The sequence below is a fragment of the Apium graveolens genome, chromosome 9 (genome assembly GCF_009905375.1).
Source record: "Apium graveolens cultivar Ventura chromosome 9, ASM990537v1, whole genome shotgun sequence".
Lineage (NCBI taxonomy): Eukaryota > Viridiplantae > Streptophyta > Magnoliopsida > Apiales > Apiaceae > Apium > Apium graveolens.
Genome location: NC_133655.1, coordinates 36,924,221 through 36,948,954, shown reverse-complemented (window position 1 = coordinate 36,948,954; position 24,734 = coordinate 36,924,221). Strand labels below are relative to the sequence as shown.

At 34.7% G+C, this 24,734-nt stretch overlaps 2 protein-coding genes and 1 pseudogene across 5 annotated transcripts; 2 read left to right on the top strand and 1 right to left on the bottom strand.

Moving 5' to 3' along the window:
• Positions 1–1,010: 1,010 nt before the first annotated feature.
• Positions 1,011–6,841, top strand: LOC141683873 (uncharacterized). 4 transcript variants are annotated; one of them, XM_074488663.1, is made up of 3 exons: positions 1,015–1,156; positions 2,352–2,421; positions 5,458–6,841. In XM_074488663.1, exon 3 carries the CDS (start codon positions 5,472–5,474, stop codon positions 6,507–6,509), a length of 1,038 nt encoding a protein of 345 aa, XP_074344764.1. In that variant the 5' UTR covers positions 1,015–1,156; positions 2,352–2,421; positions 5,458–5,471; the 3' UTR covers positions 6,510–6,841. The 4 variants fall into 4 exon arrangements, with proteins under 4 accessions (XP_074344765.1, XP_074344764.1, XP_074344766.1 ...); XM_074488665.1 differs by having other exon boundaries at positions 5,439–6,841; XM_074488664.1 differs by lacking the exon at positions 2,352–2,421 and having other exon boundaries at positions 1,011–1,156.
• Positions 6,842–7,064: 223 nt separating this feature from the next.
• LOC141683872 (calcium-dependent protein kinase 18-like) lies at positions 7,065–15,674 on the bottom strand (annotated as a pseudogene).
• Positions 15,675–16,491: 817 nt separating this feature from the next.
• On the top strand, positions 16,492–17,306 carry LOC141685215 (uncharacterized). Its single transcript, XM_074490330.1, has 2 exons — positions 16,492–16,805; positions 16,964–17,306. Exons 1-2 carry the CDS (start codon positions 16,492–16,494, stop codon positions 17,304–17,306), a joined length of 657 nt encoding a protein of 218 aa, XP_074346431.1.
• The last annotated feature ends 7,428 nt before the right edge of the window (positions 17,307–24,734 follow it).

The window sequence follows — 24,734 nt, the reverse complement described above, 5'->3', positions numbered from 1 at the left end:
GAAATTAGCACTTATACTGAAGTCAGAACTTAAGTTATCAGTACTTAAGGTTCAGGAGATATTTATCAGAAGATAATATCAGGACTTAAAGGAAACGTTCAGATAAGGAAGGCGGCTGATTGAAAGGAAAAGAAGATCAAGACAAACGTAAGAAGAGATATGCATGAAGAAGGAATTCTATGAAGAATAGAATACTTGGAAGAAAAGATATATGATTGATATATTTTAGGAAGCAGAATTATATTTCATATCAATTAGTGATTATCATGTAACTGTGTAGTATATAAACACAGACATAGGGTTTACATTATAAGTTTAATCGTTATCGAGAATATTATTAATTGTAACCCTAGCAGCTCTCGTGATATTTGTTCATCACTGAGAGAGGACAGTTATATACTGTAACAGAGTTTATTGCTTTGAATAAAGTCTGTTTTCTGTTACTTGTGTTATTAGAATTCGATTTGATTGTGCTATATACTGTATTCACCCCCTCTACAGTGTGTGTGACCTAACATATTAAATTAGCGATTTAAGAACATAGCGAAGAAATATTCAGAATTTAGATGAGATCTGTATCTGTTCATTTTTTTTATAATCTATACTATACTATTATAAGCAAAACACCCTCTATTTTGTAGTCGGTTGTTCAGTATAGTTGTTTGGTACGACAAATAACAACCGTCAGATCTAAAATCAGATAGATGAGAACCGTTGGATGCAATAATAAAATATTATTATATTAATATTTAAACTGCTCTCATATATTTAGGGTTCGAACCCCGTCAACAGCTTATTATATTTAAACTTTTATATTTTTTATTTTAACAATTTCTACAGGTTCAGGGCTCGAGTCCCGTGAACAACATATTATATTATATTATTTATTTTAAGATATATCAAAATATAATAATTTTAAAATATAGTTATATTATTAAAAATCATTTAAGTGTTAAAAGTAATTCGTGTAATAAGCTAGTAATTAATTAAAGTCAAAGTATTTGTTTAGAAAACAAATTGTAATTGTCATTCTAAACTAAACAAAGTAAAGGTGAGGAACGAGGGATCCGAATCACGGGTGAATCGATACTTTTATCTATCTAATTCATTTTAGTCGATCTCTCGCTCGTCGTACCGAACCCTAATTTCAACACCGGTAAGCTTTTCACCTTTTTTGTTAATTTTCAATCTATTTTCAATCTTTGTTAGATCTCTATTTAATTTCTTTATTCTATTTAACTGCACAATTTTCCATTTTGTTTTGTATTAATCAACCTTAATTGAAGCTCCTATGCATCATTTCGTATTGAGTAGTACTAGTTTGTTTCGAAATTAGGTTTGTTTAATATGTAGTTTGTATGTATACCTAGTGAATCTAACGCTGTCTGCTGTGCATCCGATGAAACAGTGTCAGTATCACTCTTTGCTATGTTCCGTTGTGAAAAATCAATCAAAGTTTCGAGATTACGGTGATCGAGATTATTAACGTGATGTGTAAAACAATTGGTAATTCTTTTCCAAAACTAAAACTGGAATAAAATATTTAGATCAATAGCGCGTAAAAGAACAATGGTTACTTTAAAACAATTTGGCGCTACTTTTAATAATAATAGTACAAATATCGTAATGAATTAACAAATATGCTTGAGTGAGAAGCAATTCAAATTTCAAGCAGAGGGACTGAAGAGACGGAAGAAATAAAAAAAATTGGTACACAAATCTTGAAAATTGTAATGGTTCAAGGTGTAAGAATTATTATATTGTAATGTAGAGGAGACAGACGGAGAGTGATTAGAGTATGATGTTAAAAGGAGATCAACTGGCTTAGTTTAGATATAAAAGAGTTTATTGTAACACTTTTTGTAGTGTTACTAAAGGTTTACGTATGTTGTAGTAGATCTGTGGTTACACCTTTATTTTGTAACCATAGATACTGAAAGTGTAACCATAGGGGTTCTGTTGTTACATTTACAGCTATGTTAACAAAGGGTCAAAAAATGTTACCATAGACCCCTATTGTAGCACGAGCAAATCCAACACCACATATTTTCATGGGTTTGAATTTCTAAATTTTTACGGGATATATTTAAAAAATTGAATCCATTACAGAGATGTATAATAGTCTTATAATCTTTTTTATTAACAGTTCTATCGACTGTAGGTCAGAAAACCCCTCTGATAGGGGAAGACACGTAGTGTCTGGATAGGAGAGTACCTCATATACGATAGTTAAATGGATAAATTACAAATACCTAAATAAGTTGGGACCATGTATTTAATAATTTCCATATTTTCAATGTAATTTGAAGAAAATTTCACTGTAGGCTTCTGACACCATTGTTATTCTACAGGCCTTTCTCTGTTTGTTGACGATTTCTTAAAATTTATAAAGAAGAAAAAGGGAGAGGAGAGAAAAGTATAGTAAGTGTTTTTGTGATTAAACTTTAAACCTTTATCCTTCTCTCTATGATTGTTTAATTAGTATCGACGATTCATATTTTTAAAACAGAAGGGGGCAGGGTACTTGGCAATTTGGTTGAAACACAAGTGTAAGAACTATTGAAAATATTACAGTTGTTCAGCATACTTAGATGAACGAGAAGGGAATGCCTAGTGTCAAGTAGACTGTAGAAGCTTCAGCTTTATTTCTATGGACCTTGTTCCAGTGATTGTCATATGCTTTCTATGCTCTTTATATTATTATAGAGTGTAAGACTCCTCCTTATACACATATGAGTTACTTAAAAACCAAATACATGTATACTATGCACAACTAATCCAAAATAAATAAGATAACCAATACTCAAGTAGTGTTAGTTTTCCACAATTCATATTGATACTGAAGATTAAAACCGTTTTAGATCTCCAAAATAGATAACCAAAACAAAATTAAGTGATAAAAATGTCTTGTTCGTGGACATGTAACGATCCAGAACAATACCTAATTTCTTTGTGAATGCCTCCCACAAAAAGGGCACAGACAAATGCCCCTATACCAATAGTGAGTAATGACTAGAACAGAAAATGTTATATCAACAGAAAAGAAAAAAAACTATGGAGAAAATATCAGTGTTTTATCACCCTCTTCTGGTTTTCACTTGCATAACTTCCGATGGAATAGCAAAGAAAGTAATCCATTTGTACCATAAAATGTATTTCCATTTTATCTCTCATCACTGGATTTTTGATACTCCAATTATATCTCCCAATCTCTCAGCTTTCTGCTCCTATGGTGAAACCTAATTTTAATACTAGCATTTTCCGCAGTAAGCTTCTTGTGTTTACATTTTTTCTTTTAACATTTTGTTTGTGTTTTGGCCAAAGGTGTACCGATGATAAATATATTTCTGCCTGATGTTTTGATCTGATATCAACTTCTTGTCTTTCTAATTATCTTAAACTAAACTGCATAATTATCCTATACCTGCAATTATTACAAATGGTTGAATTTGAGTCAAGAATCTGGCTGCTATTATATTTATCTAGAGTACTTTTAATAATTTGAGTTGTTCCACTAATTTAGGAGTACTTGAAGTCTTGACTGTTGAAAAAACAGAACCTCTGCATTTATATATACATATAGTAGTGAACACTCTATGTCTTAGTAAAACTCTGTATATATTGAAACTGAAAGAAAAATAACGTTCAGAGTGTTGGTCTAAAACGTCTTACAGATATCATTTATATACTACTAAAACAAAGAAGGTGGCAGCTATAAAATAGGATCTAAAACCTACATTATCTCCACTACTCTGACGTACTTCAACTAAACCCACATCTCCTAAAACTTCTCTACTGCTAATAGACCCGTTCTTATTGCTACTTACACGCACTTAACAACTACAAATAATTTAACAAATAAATAACATAAGTTTAGATTAAATAAAAACCCAACAATCTCCCCCTTAATCTAAACTTATCTTCTATGCCCATTTGACAAGAACATTTGCCCATCTGGAAATCAGCCCATATGGCTTTTAACTGAACCTGTATGACTCCCAACTTGTTTGGTTTTTTCATCATCTTGTAAGGCTTTAACTTTAGCCCGTCTGGCCTTTTGTTTGCCCGTTTGGCATGTTGTTTCGTTACCCGTATGGCACCTCTTATTTGCCCATCTGGCATAACTTATGTTACTTCGTTGCCCGTATGGCACCTCTTACCCTTCTGCTGCTGCAATTCCATGAAAATCTAACACATCTCCATAATTTTTTCTGCTATCCAGTCAATACCCATCAGCTAAACAAAGTCCATCAACCTAAACAAAGCCCATTAGATTAGATTAAAATCTGCATCATTTTCTCTTCCCAAGATTTCTTCTTTCTCACTGATTGCACATAGACGTACATCATCATTATATGCACAACAGCTCCTGAACACCAACAGTATATTGCTTTCCTACTACCAATACTCTCTCAGCAGATACCACCACCCCTTTGTTAATAACAAAATCATTGTTCTTGTTTGCTCCTGTTTCTAAGGCTTCTCTCCGGACTTCTTCCCGTCCTTGGGCCTTCTCAGCTAAAGCTTCTTCTCGAAACATAAATTGTTATGCCACAAAGATCGGTAGCTCTGATACCATGTTGAAAAAACAGAACCTCTGCATTTATATATACATATAGCAGTGACCACTCTATGTCTTAGTAAAACTCTGTACATATTGAAACTGAAAGAAAAATAACGTTCAGAGTGTTGGTCTAAAACGTCTTACAAATATCATTTATATACTACTAAAACAAAGAAGGTGGCAGCTATAAAATAGGATCTAAAACCTACATTATCTCCACTACTCTGACGTACTTCAACTAAACCCACATCTCCTAAAACTTCTCTACTGCCAATAGACCCATTCTTATTGCTACTTACACGCACTTAACAACTACAAATAATTTAACAAATAAATAACATAAGTTTAGATTAAATAAAAACCCAACATTGACCACGTTTCTAATCAAACATGTTAGACTCAAATTCGTTAGTTATCTTATGTACAGAATAATGAAAATCATATTTTCGAACAAAACACTTTAAACTTAATACACACTGTAGAACCATGGCGCGTGCCCCTAATCAACGTTGTCGCGCCGTAAAAACAATGAGTGTAATATCTTCTTGGAATTGTATATTCTGTTGTATGTTGTTAATATGACTTTTTGTGCAGGTGATCTTTCCTATTTTTTTAAGAGCTCTGTTAGCTATACCTAATGCTTAGTTGCTTCATTGTTTCGTAAATCTTTTATGCACACATCTTCTTTATTTCTGGTTGATTAATGCAAATATTATCCCTCTACCTGATTGAGTGCACATTGATTCGTGTGGTTGAGGGGTAATATGAACAGCATATTATTTCAAAGTCTGTGCTAGTATAATCCTCTTGTATGCACTATTTTTTCTTGCTGCTTTTGTCATGCATATATGCATGCTAATATTATGTGATGAAGTTTGCGTGTATTATATCAGCTTCAGTTTCAGACATGGCTAAAGGTATTAGAGGAAGACGCAGAATTGCTCTAAGACAGTTCAGGGCGACTCCGTACCCAATATCGTCTTGTAAGAGGGATGTGTCAAATTGCTCGAGTGAGAAAAAATGCACCAATGGGACTGATCAGATGAAAAATTGGGAAGACGTAACATGTTCTGTGTGCATGGAGTATCCACATAATGCCGTTCTTCTGCTGTGTTCGTCTTATGACAAGGGCTGTCGGGCCTACATGTGTGGGACCAGCTGTCGTTATTCCAACTGTCTTGACCAGTACAAGAAAGCCTACATGAAAGTAACCTCACATAATCAGAACCAATCTCTGCATGGTGCAACTGATAGTAATTCTTTTCTCAGCCCTCCAGTTCATAGTGGTCCTGTTGTGAACCATGGAGAAGTTGCTGAGCTCGTGTGTCCTCTTTGCAGAGGCCAAGTCAAAGGTTGGACTATTGTGGAGGTTGCACGCGAATATCTTAATGGTAAGAAGAGAACTTGCATGGAAGATATGTGCTCATATATTGGAACTTACAAGGAATTGAGGAAACACGTGAAATCTGAGCACCCTTCTGCTAGGCCACGTGAAGTAGACCCTGTTCACGAAAAGAAGTGGAGGCGGCTTGAGCGGGAGAGAGAAAGGGAAGATGTGATCAGTACAGTTACTTCATTAGTGCCGGGATCAGTGGTTTTTGGTGATTATGTTATTGAAAGGACTCCTGATGGACTTGATACAAGTGATGATGATGAAGAGGGTTTGACAGGACTCAGCAGGAATATGGAAGATTTTGATGTCAATTTGGTTAATGTTTTTCTCCTATTTCAAGCACTTGGTCGCACAGAAGGAAATGTGGCATCCTTCGAGGGGTTGAGGAGGCAGGGTGAAGAGGTCCAAGAAGCTGGTGATGGTGATAGTGATGACGATAACAATATCCATGGTACATCATTGATGAATCGTTTACGTAGACAGGGAAGAGCTATATTGAATAGGTCAGGTAGGAGGCGGCGGCGTAGAGGAGCAAGTGGGGGGAATACATAAATTATTGAAGGTAGAAATTGCTATCAATAAGGGGATGAAGAATGTTGGTGACTGGTTTCACTTGTCTTTAGTTTTAAGGCATGTACTCTCTCCTGATTACCACTCCCTACACTCAGCACTTGTATTTCTTGAGATTATGCATCTTTGAAATGCTTTCAGTTTGAACCCCTCCAGTGTAAAGATGTACTAATATGGATATCAGCCATTTAGTATTTGTATTCCCAGCGAGTTACTGTGCCATGAAAAATAAAAATATATTAAAGCTAAAAGGAATTGTTTCCAGAGTCGTTGATAGACAATTGGTTGAGTAAATAGCAGATTTATTATAGATAGTCATGTTTTTTTCTCATGAGCTTTTATGATTTTTCTTATTAAAACTACAGCATTGTCACGAACTTTCATGATGTTCATGACAATTGGTCTTTTATGGTTTGCGGTTTTATATTTCACAAGGTCGCACAGATGGGAGTTGCAGTGACCAATCTATGTGAAAGTGTCGGAAAAGATGATCGAAAGAATAACGTATCACGTGTTTTTTTTGGGGGGTGGATGAAATACAAACTTCATATTCGGAGAAGTAGACAATTGCTGTTACTGTTTTATTTATAATCACACATTGTATCTTTTTTTTCACAAAAATGTACACTGCATTTTGGCAGCCAAAATGACCAACTTGCTGTATGTACACTGCATTTTGGATGCCAAAATGGCCAACATTCAGGTACACAACCAATATCACTGCAATAGCTGGAGCAACTATACAACAAATGTACTTACGGCCTAGATGGATCATTTGTTACCAAATTAAAATGCATGGAAAACCTTGAATTTTTCGCTTCTTGAGTAAATAGTTTCTTGAAAAAGAACACCATTGTTGCAATCATTTTTTGCTGGAAATTTTCAAGCACCTCAATCTGATCTAATGGCTACGAGATCCTCGTGGGGCAGGACTATTCACATTTATCTTACCCATGCTTGCAGTTCTTAGAAGCCTCCGAAACTCTGACAAGCTTATTTTCCCATCTTTGTCAATATCAGCTTCCTCTAAAAGTGGATCTATGGATCCTCTTAATCCTGTATGCTGCAGTCGAAGACCAAAATTTGTAAATTTTAGTGAATTTTGATGCAGGCAATCACAGATATATAGAGTTTTTCACAATGAACTAAAGATATCTAAAGCTGGTGATTTTTTTTTTTTGGGGGGGGGGGAATAAATAAATAAATAAATATACATACAAACATATATTTGATATAAATATTAATATTTAAATATAATTATATTTATTTCGTGTATCCAAATGGTAAACACAAAACCAACACTAAATGTCGGTCATGTACTTTCATGCTCTCAAAATGCAAACACAAACACTAAATTTTTGTGTCCAGTGAATTGCAGGGTCTACCCATAAATATGAGCGCAGGAAAAACTGCCCAAGGCATGTAACATCAAAGACTCGGAATTCGATTGAGATTTTAACTAAGAGGCACAATCAAGATTGGAATTCTACAAGGGTTCAACTTAGGATAAAACCTATCCAGACGAGGGTAAAAATTACGGCAATCAGGTGATGAAGGAGAGGCTCTTGGAATCCATTTAGGACTTCAAGAAGAGGGGAATTAAAGCCTACTAAAGGAGTCCTTGGGGAGCAAAAGGGAGGGAGGGAGAGAATGAGAGAGCCTATTAAAGGAGTTTGAGGGTAGCAGAAATATTTATTCTATCAATCAAGTTTGAGAGTGAAAATAATCATTCAGCTCAACATTGTGAGCAAAGCTAAAGCTACAGTTGGGCAACAACGATAGACTAGTATATAAAAGGGAAAATAGTGGGCGGAAATTTTATACTGTAAAATCCGTCGGCGGAATTTGCAAGGAGTCCCTTGCGCTTGTGTGTGTTAGCTTCCTCTAATTCTGTAATAGGTACAAGTGTGGGATGGGCTGTTGCTGACTAGTTCCAGAAGAACATTAGGTGAGATCATCACAAGGTGCAAAAATTGTAGGCGAGGTTGATCCTACGAGACCTAGCAATCATGACAGAAGATTATTCATAAAAAACGACAGATTATATGGCCAAATTTTGGGGCGATTTAGTTCTTCAGTTTACTGAGTGTGGCTGGAACGTTTAGACAGTTACTCAGATATTTACAGCGCTTTCAGAGTTTTATTTTAGAGGAGAGAAGAGAAGAGATATAACTTTTTTCTGGTAATGGATGATTGCAGAGTTTAGATACTCACAAAATGCCTCCAGTGAGACTGGAATCCTCGATCAGTCAATTTTTAGTAAATTAGTACTTGGATACCAATGAAAAGGAGATGAAAAAACATTCTCTGATGTCTCATCCCAAACCCAGCTAATAATTCTTTTGGAGAATTTGGAAAGAGATGAAATGATCCGGAGCAGGAAACAACTAATTCAAGTTATTAACTATTAAACTTCATAATTTTATCATTGCAAGTCAAATGGAAAACTGAACGTACTCTTAGTACAGTAAGAAATAATCTTCGGTCTTCGATGCAACAAATAAGAAGTCATGTGCAAGAACGGAAGAAAAGAAACTCACCATCTTAAGCTCTTCCCCAGTTATATACCCGTCTTTATCATCGTCAAACTTTTCGAAAGCAGCATGTGACATTTGTTGCCATTTTACTGAATTATGTTTCTCCAATTGATGAACATTCAGAGTGGCTGCAACGAACTCATGAAAATCAACTAGGCCATCGGTGTTGCTGTCCATCTGCCTCAAGAAGATATTCATACAAATTAGCTATATCGGAGAAAATAAACCACCAGCAGTGAAGTTCAATAGAAATTCTAACCAGAAAAATATTATAGATACTAAATAGACAAGTGATGTTTAAAGAAAAAAATAGATTGGGATGTTTCTCTGAAAGTCATGCTATGGCACAATTTTCTTTGGTCAGAGAAACTGCAAAGTAAGAAAAGCAAAGTGTATAATAATAATGAACAGCACATGCAGGGAATATAATGAAACATTAACCGGTTCTACTAAAAGTATATAGATAAAATATCTTTATTGATAGATCCCTCCCAGCTATCCTTTCTATAGCTTTTGAGAACATAGATAATTAAGTAACTGAACCATCCATTTGGAAAACATGATGGACATTATGGTTCAACTAATCACTTCTTTTTCTGAGGGAAAAACATACCGCGTGCAAAATTTCCTGGACACGTGATTCTTTCACTTCCCAAGGAATATCTTTAGCAAGTGCCTAAAAATGAAATAACACATCCCATGGCACATTAGAATATAGTAGTGCATCTTCTGACAATAGCAAGCAGTAAAACGAAATTTAGGCATGTAGAATAATCAGACATTGGACACAAATTAAAAAGTTGCTGCAAATGAAACAAGACACACCTGTCTCATTTCTTGAAGACTAATTGCCCCGTTCTTATCCGCGTCAATGGCATGGAATTGATATCTAAGATCAGCCAGCTCCTCTTCATCAAGCGTACTAGCCAACGCCTGTGACAAATTAAAGTCCTCTTTTAGTAACATCATAGATAAGTAATCAGAACCGGAAAGATGAAGTTACTACAACAATAGTGCAAAGGAAAAAATACAGACCCGGAGAGCAAACTGCTTCAAGCGGCTGTATTTAACAAATTGCCGCATATTGTACAAAACAGATATGTCCAGAGGAATCTCCAAGGCATTACCCCCTTCTCGGACCCATGGGTGTGCTGGCAAAGTTGAATATTTCAAGATGCTGTAACAGATGTTGAAACAAAAAAAATAGAACTTCACTAGAGCGCACAGATACTCGTAGTGAATGAATTTGTTTAACGGAAACTGGATTAAAAGCACATGCATATAAATTAGCGGAATTATTTAAATTCAATAGCTAACTATCTTAACCAGAAACATTGATTGTTCGACAAATTTGTCGCACCAAGGTGAGGGGAGCTTATGACCACAGAACTGCAAAACTAATGCGTAGGCTTTCCTCGCAAAAGAAGTCCTGAAGTACAAATGGTCTTCTTGCGCAACCAATCAACAGAACTTGTTATTGAAAGGTTGATTTCAGATTGAAGCTGAAGAGAACCATAATATTTTTTATCATAATTATTAATATCATATGTTCCATAAGCGAGGTAACATTGGTATGATGGCCAACTATCATCACTTTCTAATTTCTACCAGAGTCAGAGTGCAGAAGAAAGACTAGTGAAATCTTACATAGAGCCTGAGCGGCTGTATATCGTGCAAGAGGTTCTTTAACTAGCAATTTATTTACAAAATCTTTTGCGTCATCGCTTATGTTTGGCCATGGTTTTCGGCGAAAATCAGGCTTGTTTCTTAAAACCTGCAAAGTATAAAATCAATAATGCGACTGAGATGATAGAATACAGAATAGCTTTTTTTTATAAGAGAAGCCAGAAATTAGTATAAATTTTATTATTTGTAGAATCAGGCCTGTATTTCAAAACCTGTTAAGTTGAATGGTGAATTATAGAACTATACAAAATACCCACATTTGCAGAAGTCCAGAACTACCTGAAGGATGCTCCAAGATCAAGAATATAATTCGATCTTAAGATTATTTAGACAATACCACTGATGTGGCAAGACATGCACTAAGCTAATTAAACAGTCCAAGTTAAACATAATCTAATACAAAAAACAAAGTAAAACATTTCAACTTCATGAGGAAATCAATTCCAAGAAATAGGATTGAGATAATTACTTGAGAAGTGAATTAAACAAGACTTAGGAAAAAAGTGAATTAAACACAATTATTATCTAATAGAAATAACATATAGAATACAAATATAGCGGAGACCACTCAGGTGAACAAAATGAGAAGGTTTTACATGTTCTCAATTTTTTTCAGCTGACTTGTTTTCGCTACTTTGGTATTTTATTTGTTATTCCTTTTAAATCACTCTTCTAGTTAATTTTCTTCTTAAATGATTCAAAAGATATTTTTTGCAAAAGAATCAAATGTTTCTCAAAGATCAAGAACAAATGTTGGGCAGCAAGTTTATAGTAAAGCTACCACCTCGGTCAAAACATAACATCAGAAACCGAAGTTGATGAAAACCCGCAATAAGTAGAATTCTATTATCAATTAAATTAGACTTAGTCCAGATTCTTTGGACACAACACAATAACAAAGCAATAATTAACCCTTCATATTTACTTAATTAGCTTGCCCCGTGATTCAATTGCTACTAGTATTTAAGGAATTTCTCTCTTTGGTTACTTTCACAATCTGCTGGTCAAATAAAATTGCCGTAATACTACATGTAACATGTAGAGCCAAACAAGCTACAGCTAATAATGTCTACATATGTCAACCACAAAATCTACTAAAATGTGATAGCTAGAATGCTGGTAATCACAAAAGAACCTATAATCTAGCTGCAGAACCAGCTTAGCTCACAATTGTGTCAAGATTTATTTCTACAATTTGGCAATGAAGGTGGTCTAAACACAGTTTAGACAAACAAAATTATATGGTACTACTCGTTCACTTCAAATTATTATAATAATAAGGCTAAAACTGAGGGAGATTAGGCCATTCATATTATTATCTAAACTGCGGCATAATTAGTACACCTCATACCACCAACCAAAAAACAATATAATGCAAAACATCCTACTAAATTCGAGGCAACAGTTATTATATGGTAAAGAAAGAAGTTCCTCACCTCTCTGAATATACCATCCTCAGTTTTATCCCAGAAAGGACGTCGCCCACAAAGTAAAATGTATGTAATTACACCAATACTCCAGACATCTGACTCGGGGCCTGATCTCCGTTTCAAAACTTCAGGAGCTACATAATATGCACTACCAACAATATCTCGAAACTTTTTCCCTGTATTAGTTATCAGAGTTGAAATCTATAAGATGGACGAATACTTAAATTTATAATTATAAGTCGGTTATAATTTAGTGATGACAATGAGCTATTTAACGAGGCAAGGAAATATAATAACGCGGTTGTAGTTACAGAGAGAATATTGGGAATTTAAGGGCTTCAGTTAAGTTGGGGCTTGACAAATGCTTAGGAGTATAAGATTAGCGACATAAAAGGCAACAATTTAGATCTTGTGTCTTGTTTTTACCTTTCCGCTGCTTAGTCTCAAATGTCATTATGTACCCCAAGCTAAGCATGCACCACCCCAAAGAAATATAAAACCTATACTTTAAGCTGTCATAAGCAAATGACTATCTTTGCCATACCCGTAAGAAAAATGTACCAACGATTATGCTTACAATATGGTCTTGATTGCACTTATATTTACATAAAAATTTATAAATCTATCTTAGCATAGGTAATTTTGAATTAACTGTTTAATTTATTATGCTATAGTTTTATCTTCACTTCATAATTGTACGTACTAACTAAGAAAATAACCAGTGTTCTGAAAAGAGCCATAACTCACTTGAATTTTGCAAGCACACACAAGATTTGCAAGTCAAAAAGTAGCGATATTACGAGTTTCAGCTTGGCAATAAAGTGTAATTTGAAACAAAGACTCGCAAGAGAACTCGCCAGTTTATGCATGAAGCTGAGCTGATATTCAATAACATAATTAAGAAAAAATAGAACCCTGATCTCTTCCACCTTAAATGTAACCTATGGGGCTTCTAATTTTAACTCTTGTAAACAAAGCTGATGAAGACAAAGAGATGATTTGACGAACCTGAGATCAAGCTAAACAATTTTGAAGCATACTTGTGAGTACTTCAGTTGACTGATGCTGTGACCTATTTGTATAACCTTTGATACTATGGCACATATTTATACATTGTTTAACTTGTTGAACATCAACAGATTTGTTACATTGAAAGTATAATACATATTCACTTGTACTACTTTCGGCAAAAATATGTGAATATACTTAATTGTACAACGAAGAACGTATATTTTTAACTCCATTTCGTCTCAAAGATATTGTCCTATTATAAATAGAAAACAAACCGTCCACCACGTTGATTCTATGAAATCAGAAGAAGTGCATAAAGAACATAATAGGTAGCAATGTAGGATGCTTCAGGAATGTACCATCTCTTACTACCAAATATAATTCATTATTAGGTCAGTCATTTCTAATATGAGGACCTCTAATAAAACATAACTTTCTGTAAAATAAATCACATAAGTTACTATTAGGAAACAACAAATCTAAAACAAAAAATTCCAAACCTGGTTTTATAAAATCTGAGAGACCGAAATCGGTAGCCTTCAATGCTGAGTCCTCTTCCGGTGACTTGAAAAGAAAATTCTACAAAAGAATTAATTTTCTGACAAATTAGGGGAAAGCATCATTGGGAAAATGTAGTAGTAGATATTAGAAACCTTTCTATGAAAATCATTATTCATTTAGTTGGGGCATACTTCTGGTTTCATGTCACGGTGCACAAAACCATGCAAGTGACACTCAGCGGCAACTTTTAGCATCTGTCTTACAACTCTTGCGGCATCTTTCTCAGTATAACGGCTGGATTTTCTGATTAAGGAAATTAATGATGAGTCCTGTATTCCTGTTATCATGCTTACATTAGCTTTTTCAAAAGTACTTACTTGGCCAAAATTCTATCAAGCAATTCACCACCCTCGCATAACCTAATAACGTAACACGAAGGATTATAACATCAAATAACCAATACAAATGAATAACTTCTATTAACATAAGTTGAGAAACAAAGGGTTGTTTAGGAAACAAATTAAGACTCCTTTGAGTAAACACTAGGAAAACATAATGACATAGAAAAGACATACTAATTTGTAGATTTCTAGGAAGTTTACAGCACTACTTACTCCATAGCTATATAAACATATGAATCATCTTCAAAAGATTTATAAAACTGAACCACATTCTCATGACCACTTAAGGCCTTCAAAATCTTGACTTCCCGTTTAACATCCTCAACAGCGACAGGAAGGATCATCTGCCAAAAAACAAAAATTAGAAAAATATTTCCAACCCCATTAGAATAACTTAACGAGAAAAGGCATCTCCACGAACTTAACTTGCACCAACTACCTGAGTTAGAGTTGAATCTATGTTCCAGACATATCATTAATCTAGTACCCGTATTGATTTCGCTACAATCCAAACTTTGGCTGGACGGAGAAAATAAATCCTCTGGATAAAATATAACAGGGAGTGTACAACCCTTCAATCCTATGAAAGTCAATCATTCTCCTCAAAGACCACGTGAGTGATACTTAGCCAGGAATCAACATAATGACAAAGATTGACTAGAACATGAGTGATCGTGACGAGCAAAAGATTTGATCATAATTATAGATTTTTCAATATATTCCATATGCACTGAAATCTAACAAAATGTGTTGTGTGGTTAATGAAGTAGGCTGCACCACTTCCCTACAGCATAAACTCCAGGCTAAAGTTCCAATAGCTTAACCTAAACACTAGTATGCAAAATGCATAGCCTTCATCTTAAAGTCAGCAAACAACTTAAGCGCAGTTGATTATTACCATATATTCCGCCATATCAAACATTATTTTCAAAAAGCTCAAATTTCCCAAAAAGCTCAAGGGAGCCGAATATAATGCAATTAACATAAAAACAGTATTTGTTAAAACCAAACTAAACGAGAAAAAATACAATATATCTCACTCTACTAGTACATTTGTTTATCATCTAGCACATATTTTTCTTGCTATATAAAAACATCTAAATACAATCAAGCTCATTAATTTACCTACTAATCATACAACACATTGTTAGACAAATATAACAACAATACATACAAATCAAGAAATTTCGAGTAGAAAACGAAATCAAGATTACCTTGTTCTTGTCAATTTTCTTGACAGCAACACGATCACCATTAATTTTATCAATAGCAACATATGTATATCCAAATTGACCATGACCCAACAATTTGCCAATTGTCTCTTTTCGAAATCTTTATCATACCCAAAATCTGTTCTTTTTCCCCAAGGAATAACCCCACCTTTTTCCTTGATTAAAGGTCGATTAATGTTGTTTTTCTGTGTTTTTTGTTGTTTATGTTGGTGATGATGATTAAATTTATTAGTCAACTCAGTTAGCTTTTTCGTAGAAAACCAACAGCCCATTTCTTTAAATGTGATATGGGGATTACCCTTTTGGTATTTTTACAGGATCATCAAAAATGGTTGTATGTATAGTTGTAAGTATATATAGAGATGAAGCATTTACAGGAAATGAAGGAGATTGGTGAAGGTGAAAAAAATATTTAAAACTTTGTTAAAACTTAATGGAAGTATAGATTATAATTACTATAACAAAAAAACACTATACTAAAAAAAATTAACAAAAAAACACTATACTAAAAAAAAATTAAGACATGTTAAAATATTTGAATAAAAATAAAGTGATTGTCAAAGCGTATCGAGTAAGTCTCTCAAATCTTACCAAGGAAGACTTGTAAAGCTTATTGAGGAAGACTTGTAAAACTTATCGAGGAAGTTTTGTAATACTTAACGAAGAAGATTTGAATAGCTTACTTAGTAAGTCTTGTAAACCAACTACTATAAATAGCTCATTTAGCTAATGAAATACAACACAACTTTCTCTCCATCTTCTATTCTCCTATACTTCCTCTACATTAAACATAACTAATATTTTCAGTCAAGGTTAATAACACGTTATCAGCACGAGTCTCGGCCAACTAAAGCTTTATTCTCGAAAGAGCTACGACTTATTTTGACCCACGAGTCCCTATCAACTAAAACTATTTCATAAAAGAGGTATGTTTTCTTTTCCTCATTTTCTTCTAAATATTATTACATATTTATGATACTGATTGAAATCTATAAAGATGGCTATGCCATCAAGTAATACTACTATAAAGATGGCGCTGCCGTCAAGTAATAATCAAAAGTTTTCTGGCCGGCTATGCCGTCGTAACTTTTGTATAAAGTTATTATTTCAACTTGCATGTTTAAATATTATGTGACATATTATATCTTATTTAAAATCTATTCAGAATGGCGAATCTTGCAAAATCAGAGTTTGTTGCCTTGGATGTTTCCGGAAATAATTATTTGTCATGGGTCCTTGATGCGGAATTACACCTTAGTGCTAATGGCCTAAAAGATACTACTAACCCGGAAAAGATCCCAACTGTTGAACAAAATGCAAAAGCGATTATCTTTCTTAGGCATCACATTCACGAAGATCTAAAATCTGAATACCTCACTATCAAAAATCCACTCACCCTTTGGAATAATCTCAAGGATAGATTTGATCACCAAAAACTTGTTCACTTGCCATCTGCCCGATATGACTGGATTAATTTGAGGTTACAAGATTTCAAATCTGTAGCTGAATATAATTCTACTCTTTTCAAGATAAGCTCAAAATTAATTTTATGTGGTGAAAATATTACTGATACTGAAATGATTGAAAAGACCCTCTCAACCTTTCACCCAACACTATGATCCTGACTCAACAATATAGGGAGCGTAATTTTCAGAAATATGGCGAGCTGATATCTCTCCTTCTTGTGGCTGAAAAGAATAATGAGTTGCTACTGAAAAATCATCAGATACGTCCCACAGGCTCTGCCCAGTTACCTGAAGTACATAACACGTCATTCCTGAAGAATGAACGTGGGAAAGGGCATAGAGGAGGACGGGATTATGGACGAAACCGTGGACGTGGAAATTTTCGTGGTCGGTTTCACAATCAATATCATTTTGGCCACCTGAAGTGGCAACGTGATGGTTACAACTCTGGCCACCAGAAATGGCAACGTGAAGTGCCAAATAAAAGAAAGACGCCCCAAGAAGGAGAGAACTGAGGCATCTGTCATAGGTGCGGATCTGAGGGGCACTGGCAACGTACTTGTCGCACACCCAAACATCTTGTTGATCTCTACGAGTCATCCAAAAGGAATAATGGAAAGAGAGTAGAAACCAACTTCGCTAATTATAATCTAGTTAATGAACCAGTCAATAAGGCCTCAAATGAAATAGACACTGGTGCTAATCTTTATTATGGTTTAGACGACTAGACTTCATATGTATTGTCATACTTTGCTTATTTTCTTTGTGTTTTACTTATGTACTCATTTTATGTACTTGTTTCATGTTGTTGTTCTATGTACTCGGTTTGTTTTTAATAAAGATGTTTTTCGTTTATATATGTATAGAGATGGAAGATATATGCATTGTTGACTGCGCAACCACACACACTATATTATAGAGTCAGAAATACTTCTCACAGTTGACTAAAACCAACTCACATGTCTAGACGGTATCGGGTACATCAAATATAATAGAAGGTTTTGGGAAAACTAGTTTTCTTCTACTAAATAAGACACACATACACATACAAGAGGCTCTATACTCTAGCAAGTCAACTAGAAACCTACTGAGTTTTAAAGATATCCGTCTTAACGGGTTTCACGTTGAAACTATTAATGAGAATGAAAAAGAATACCTTCTCATCACCTCAAACACCGTTGACAATAAAAGGGTCCTAGAAAAATTCCACTCAGTTTCTTCATGATTATATGTTACAAGTATACGAGTTCTTGAATCTCATAGTGTCAACATCCCCAAAGTCATAGACCCAAAACTATTTTCCCTTTGGCACGAAAGACTCGGTCATCCAGGAGTATCTATGATGCGTCGTATCATTGAAAATTCTGTGGGACATCCTCTTAAAACTCAAAAGATAATATCCCAAGATGAACTTCATTGTTCAGCATGTTCCTTAGGAAAACTTATTGTCCGACCATCCCCAGTTAAGCTTCAAACCGAGTCCCCGAAATTTTTAGAAAGAATTCAAGGTGACATTTGTGGTCCTATACATCCATCTTCTGGCCCATTTAGGTACTTTATGGTTTTAATTGATGCGTCAACTCGATGGTCTCATGTATGTCTACTTACAACCCGAAATACAGCCTTTGGCAAATTACTTGCCCAAATAATTAAACTCCGAGCTCAATTTCCTGACCATCTCATTAAATCAATCCGACTAGATAATGCTGTTGAATTTACATCTGCAACTTTTAATGAATATTGTATGTCAGTAGGAATCTCAGTCGAACACCCGGTGGCTCACGTACATACACAAAATGGTTTAGCAGAATCATTAATTAAAAGACTTCAACTTATTGCCCGTCCCTTACTCCTAAGGGCAAAGTTACCTATATCTGTTTGGGGTCATGCAATACTTCATGCTGCAAATATAATTAGAATAAGGCCTTCTGCTTACCACAAACAATCCCCTCAAGAATTAGTTCTTGGTCAAGTACCTCATTTAAAAGTATTTGGTTGTGTTGTGTATGTTCCTATATCACCACCACAAAGAAATAAAATGGGACCTCAAAGAAGAATTGGTATATATGTTGGTTTTGATTCTCCATCTATTATAAGATATCTGGAACCATTAACTGGTGATGTTTTTACTGCTCGCTATGCTGATTGTCATTTTGATGAATCCATGTTCCCTAAATTAGGGGGAGATAATGATTTGCATAAATTAAATTCTGAAATATCATGGAATACATCAGGATTAAATTCTATTGATTCACGTACTAATCAATGTGAATCTGAAGTTCAAAGAATTATTCATATGCAAAATATTGCTAATCAAATGCCGGATGCCTTTAGTGACTCTAGACATATTATAAGGTCACATATACCTGCTGTTAATGCTTCGGCACGAGTTGAAATCCCTACTAAGAAATCAATTCCTGGAGAATTGATTAGTGATTCAAAGCCACGCCAGAAGCGTGGTAGACCTATTGGTGCAAAAGATATTGTACCACGAAAACAGAAATTGATTGGAATTGCCCCAGAAGTGGCAAAAGTTTCAGAAAATACCCCGGAAGTGGTATTTCCTCCTGAAGAGGTTCAAGCCCCTGAAGTGGCTGTAACAAAACTCCCAGACGTGGGATTGCCTCCACAAGAGAATGTTTCCCCCAGAAGTGGCACATGCCCCAGAAGTGGCAAATGCTTCCACGGAAGCAAAGGTACCTGAAAATTATGAGATCTCAATGAATTATGTCCATAACGTGAAATTACTGGATCGTGGGAGTATTGAGGTTGATGATGTATATGCTTTTTCCGTGACATCTGATATTATTATGAACTCCGATCCTGAACCACAAAGTGTGGAAGAGTGTCGACACCGAGATGATTGGCCAAAATGGAAAATTGCGATTCAAGAAGAATTGCAATCATTACGCAAGAGAAATATATTTGGACCTGCAGTCCAAACACCAGCTGGTGTAGTCCCTGTCGGGAATAGATGGGTGTTTATATGAAAATGAAATGAAAGGAATGAAATTGTGAGATATAAGGCCCGACTAGTAGCCCAGGGATTCTCTCAAAGACCTGGTTTTGATTACCAGAAAACATACTCTCCTGTGATGGATGGAGTTACTTTTCGTTTTCTAATGGGTATGGCTTGTATGGAAAAACTAGAAACACGTTTGATGGACGTTGTGACAGCATACCTATATGGATCACTTGATAGTGATATTTATATGAAAATTCCTGAAGGGTTAAATATTGAGGACACTAAGCCTCGACATTTATATTCTGTTAAATTACAACGATCATCATATGGTTTGAAACAATCCGGTCGTATGTGGTACAACAGGCTTAGTGAGTACTTATTGAATGATGGATATGTTAATAATCAAGTGTGTCCTTGCATTTTTATTAAACGATCATCAACTGGTTTTGTTATTATTGCTGTATATGTGGATAATTTGAATATTATCGGTACTACTGAAGATATTACTAATGCTGCTAACTATTTAAAAAATGAGTTTGAAATGAAAGATCTTGGAAGAACAAGATTTTGTTTAGGTATATAGGTGGAGCACTTATCTTCAGGAATATTTGTTCATCAATCAAACTACACTGAAAAGATTCTTGATCGGTTCTACATGGACAAAGCTCATCCACTAACCACACCAATGGTTGTTCGATCACTCGAGGTTGAAAAAGATCCTTTCCGTCCTAGAAAACAAGATGAAGAGACTCTTGGACCTGATGATGTGGATCTCTCCACAAAGAAAGAAAAGAAGAAGAAGAAAAGGGATAAAAGAAGAAGAGGATATTTCAAAAGAACACGATCAATCCAGAAACGTGAATTTTGAATCTCAAATTGCTTAGATCAATCCAGAAACTAAGTAATTCGAATCTAATCTTCAAAATAATCCAGTAATTGAAGTTTAGAGAAAAGAAAAACTACTCATAGTTTATCTCAAAACATAAGTTTTATATCATCCATTGTCTCCCTTAAAAGATTACATTAGAAGGGTATTTATAGGCTTAGACAATAACCCAAACTCAATAGGATTCCGAGAGAAATTCAATATCAGCTTGAATTAGCCAATATCTGAATCCTTCCAGGAAACAAATTTAAAAATCAAATCCGAATAGAAAAAAGACAAAAACCAAATCCAAATAGGAAAATAAAATCCTAAGTGCTTAAAACAAGAAAATCCCTTTCAAGTGAAAGGTAAAAACTTGCAAGCAAAATTCGAATTAATAATTATATAATAATCAGCTACTTGTCCAACTTCATGCATCGCTCCTTTATTCCTTGTTGTCCAAGTAAGCTGCATAACTCATGTTTGCATCCTCTCCAATTGAACATCACCACGAGCACACATAACCAAATCCAAATTAACATATTCATTACTTGATCATCATCATTCTCCTCTCCTTTGAAGAAAACTCGCCCTCGAGTTCTAAAGTATTTAAGAATAAGCACACAACGAGGTGATTTCTCGTAGAACTTGAAAGCTTTGAATTGCAATTCCATGACCAGTATCTTAGAAGTAAACTAGAAAGAATAAGATAGTTTGTTGAGATAGGTGCATTCAACAAGTTCTCTACCCCTAGAAAATCAATGTGTTCCACGATGATGATGTTGTTTTCCTTGTACACAACCTCTTTAGTTTGGAACATATCCTTGAGTACCTTTTTCTCTTCAACCATGTCACGACACACAAGTTTAAGAGATGTATCTATTTGATTTTCTTCAACAACCAAGAATTTATCATCAAGTGACTGTCTTTCTTCATACTTCCCTATCATAGCTTCTTTTGTAACTGGTTCATCCTTTTCATCCAAACTTGATGTAGTCGCCACATGTAACACATGGTAATCAACAACAAGATCCGCGACATTCTCCACACTGACAAAGTCTTCTTCTTTAGTTTCTTCTGAAAGAGTAAACTCGTGAAGGGAAGACTTCAATTTCTCGTCTTGTTGAAAAGATTCAAATTCCAAATCAAGATTGCATACATCATTAAACGAGATATTTGGACTTGATTTAACCTTTCGATAAATTGACAAATTCAATCCACGAATAAATCTTCCAATTTTAATTGTTTCCGTCTCCTTCAAGTCACAAATAAGGCGCAATCTATAAAATTCAGAAGTATACTCAGAAACACTCATAGTAACTTGAGAGAGGGATGTCATCTTCATTATACATTCGAATTTATAATGCAAAGGAATATATTTTGCATGGAGTTTCTTCTTCAGAGATGTCCAAGTCATAATCTTTTCTTTTCCAGATCTAACTCTTTTTGTGTTTAGATTATCAAACCACAAGCCTGCTTTCTTTGTAAGTTTAAGCGCTGCAATCTTGAATATTCTCATCTCAGTCCAACCTGTATAAGCAGAAATTTTGTCGACTTGTGTAACCCATTCAACAAAATCATCTATGCTACCCAAACCTGTAAAGTAACCAAGCTCTATACCAGGATCATAGACTTCATCACTATCTTTCACCTTAACTAAAATTTTATCCAATTCATCAAACCTCGATTCCGTTGAATTAACAAGCTTTTGAGTACGTTTATCAATCTCATCCAATTTTCCAAGTAATTTTCTAAGCAATTCATCCGTAGCCATAAGAAAAATCTTAATTTTTTTTGATGAATAGTACCCGGGAACAGTGCCGATGAACAGTGCCTATGAACAGTACTGGGAACAGTACCCGTGAACAGTAACTCGTGAATAGTATATTTTTTTTTGAAACCTAGATCTCCCAACAATTACGAAATTGGAGAAAAAACCTTGGCTCTTGATACCAAATTGATGTGGATCTCTCCACAAAGAAAGAAAAGAAGAAGAAGAAAAGGGGAGAAGAAGAGGATATTTCAAAAGAACACGATCAATCCAGAAACGTGAACTTTGAATCTCAAATTGCTTAGATCAATCCAGAAACTAAGTAATTCGAATCTAATCTTCAAAACAATCCAGTAATTGAAGTTTAGAGAAAAGAAAAACTACTCATAGTTTATCTCAAAACATAAGTTTTATATCATCCATTGTCTCCCTTAAAAGATTACATTAGAAGGGTATTTATAGGCTTAGACAATAACCCAAACCCAATAGGATTCCGAGAGAAATTCAATATCAGCTTGAATTAGCCAATATCTGAATCCTTCCAGGAAACAAATTTAAAAACCAAATCCGAATAGAAAAAAGACAAAAACCAAATCCAAATAGGAAAATAAAATCCTAAGTGCTTAAAACAAGAAAATTCCTTTCAAGTGAAAGGTAAAAACTTGCAAGCAAAATTCGAATTAATAATTATATAATAATCAGCTACTTGTCCAACTTCATGCATCGCCCCTTTATTCCTTGTTGTTCAAGTAAGCTGCATAACCCATGTTTGCATCCTCTCCAATTGAACATCACCACGAGCACACATAACCAAATCCAAATTAACATATTCATTCCTTGATATTTCAAATTAACATACCAAATTGATGTGGATCTCTCCACAAAGAAAGAAAAGAAGAAGAAGAAAATGGGTAAGAGAAGAAAATGATATTTCAAAAGAACATGATCAATCCAGAAACGTGAACTTTGAATCTCAAATTGCTTAGATCAATCCAGAAACTAAGTAATTCGAATCTAATCTTCAAAATAATCCAATAATTGAAGTTTAGAGAAAAGAAAAACTACTCATAGTTTATCTCAAAACATAAGCTTTATATCATCCTTGGTCTCCCTTAAAAGATTATATTAGAAGGGTATTTATAGGCTTAGACAATAACCCAAACTCAATAGGATTCCGAGAGAAATTCAATATCAGCTTGAATTAGCCAATATCTGAATTTTTCCAGGAAACAAATTTAAAAACCAAATCCGAATAGAAAAAAGACAAAAACCAAATCCAAATAGGAAAATAAAATCCTAAGTGCTTAAAACAAGAAAATCCCTTTTAAGTGAAAGGTAAAAACTTGCAAACAAAATTCGAATTAATAATTATATAATAATCAGCTACTTGTCGAACTTCATGCATCACTCCTTTATTCCTTGTTGTTCAATTAAGCTGCATAACCCATGTTTGCATCCTCTCCAATTGAACATCACCACGAGCACACATAACCAAATCCAAATTAACATATTCATTCCTTGATCCTCATCACCTGAAGTTCCATATCTCAGTGTAATTGGCGCTCTCATGTATCTTGCAAACAACACACGACCTGATATTGCATTTACAGTGAACTTGTTGGCAAGATTTAGTTCTGACCCTACTAAAAGGCATTGGGATGGAATAAAACATATATTCAGATATCTTCGAGGGACAATCGATCTTGGACTATTCTTCCCAAACAATTCAAGATCACGGCTAGTTGGATATGCAGATGCTGGATACATGTCAGATCCTCATTTTGGGCGATCACAAACAGGTTACCTATTTATATATTGTGATACTGCTATCTCTTGGAAGTCTACAAAACAGACTATGGCCGCAACTTCATCAAACCACGCAGAGTTACTAGCAATTCATGAAGCAAGCAGAGAATGTATTTGGCTAAGGTCGGTCATTCAACATATTCGAGAATTATGTGGATTATCAAGTATTTCAGACAGTCCTACAGTTTTATTCGAGGATAACTCGGCCTGCATTAAACAACTTAAGGAAGGATATATTAAAGGGGATCGAACAAAACACATATTGCCAAAATTCTTCTACACTCATGAACTTCAAGAAAATGGTGATATTGATATTCAACAAGTTCGCTCATGCGATAATCTGGCGGATATACTTACAAAGTCAATACCTACATCAACATCATTTGAGAAGCTAAGAAATAATACGGGTATGCGGAGGTTAAAAAGTTTGTTACATCAAAATGTCAAAATGTGAGACATTTTATTCAGGGGGAGGCTGTACTCTTTTTCCTTCGTCAAGGTTTTTATCCCACTGGGTTTTTCCTTGCAAGGTTTTA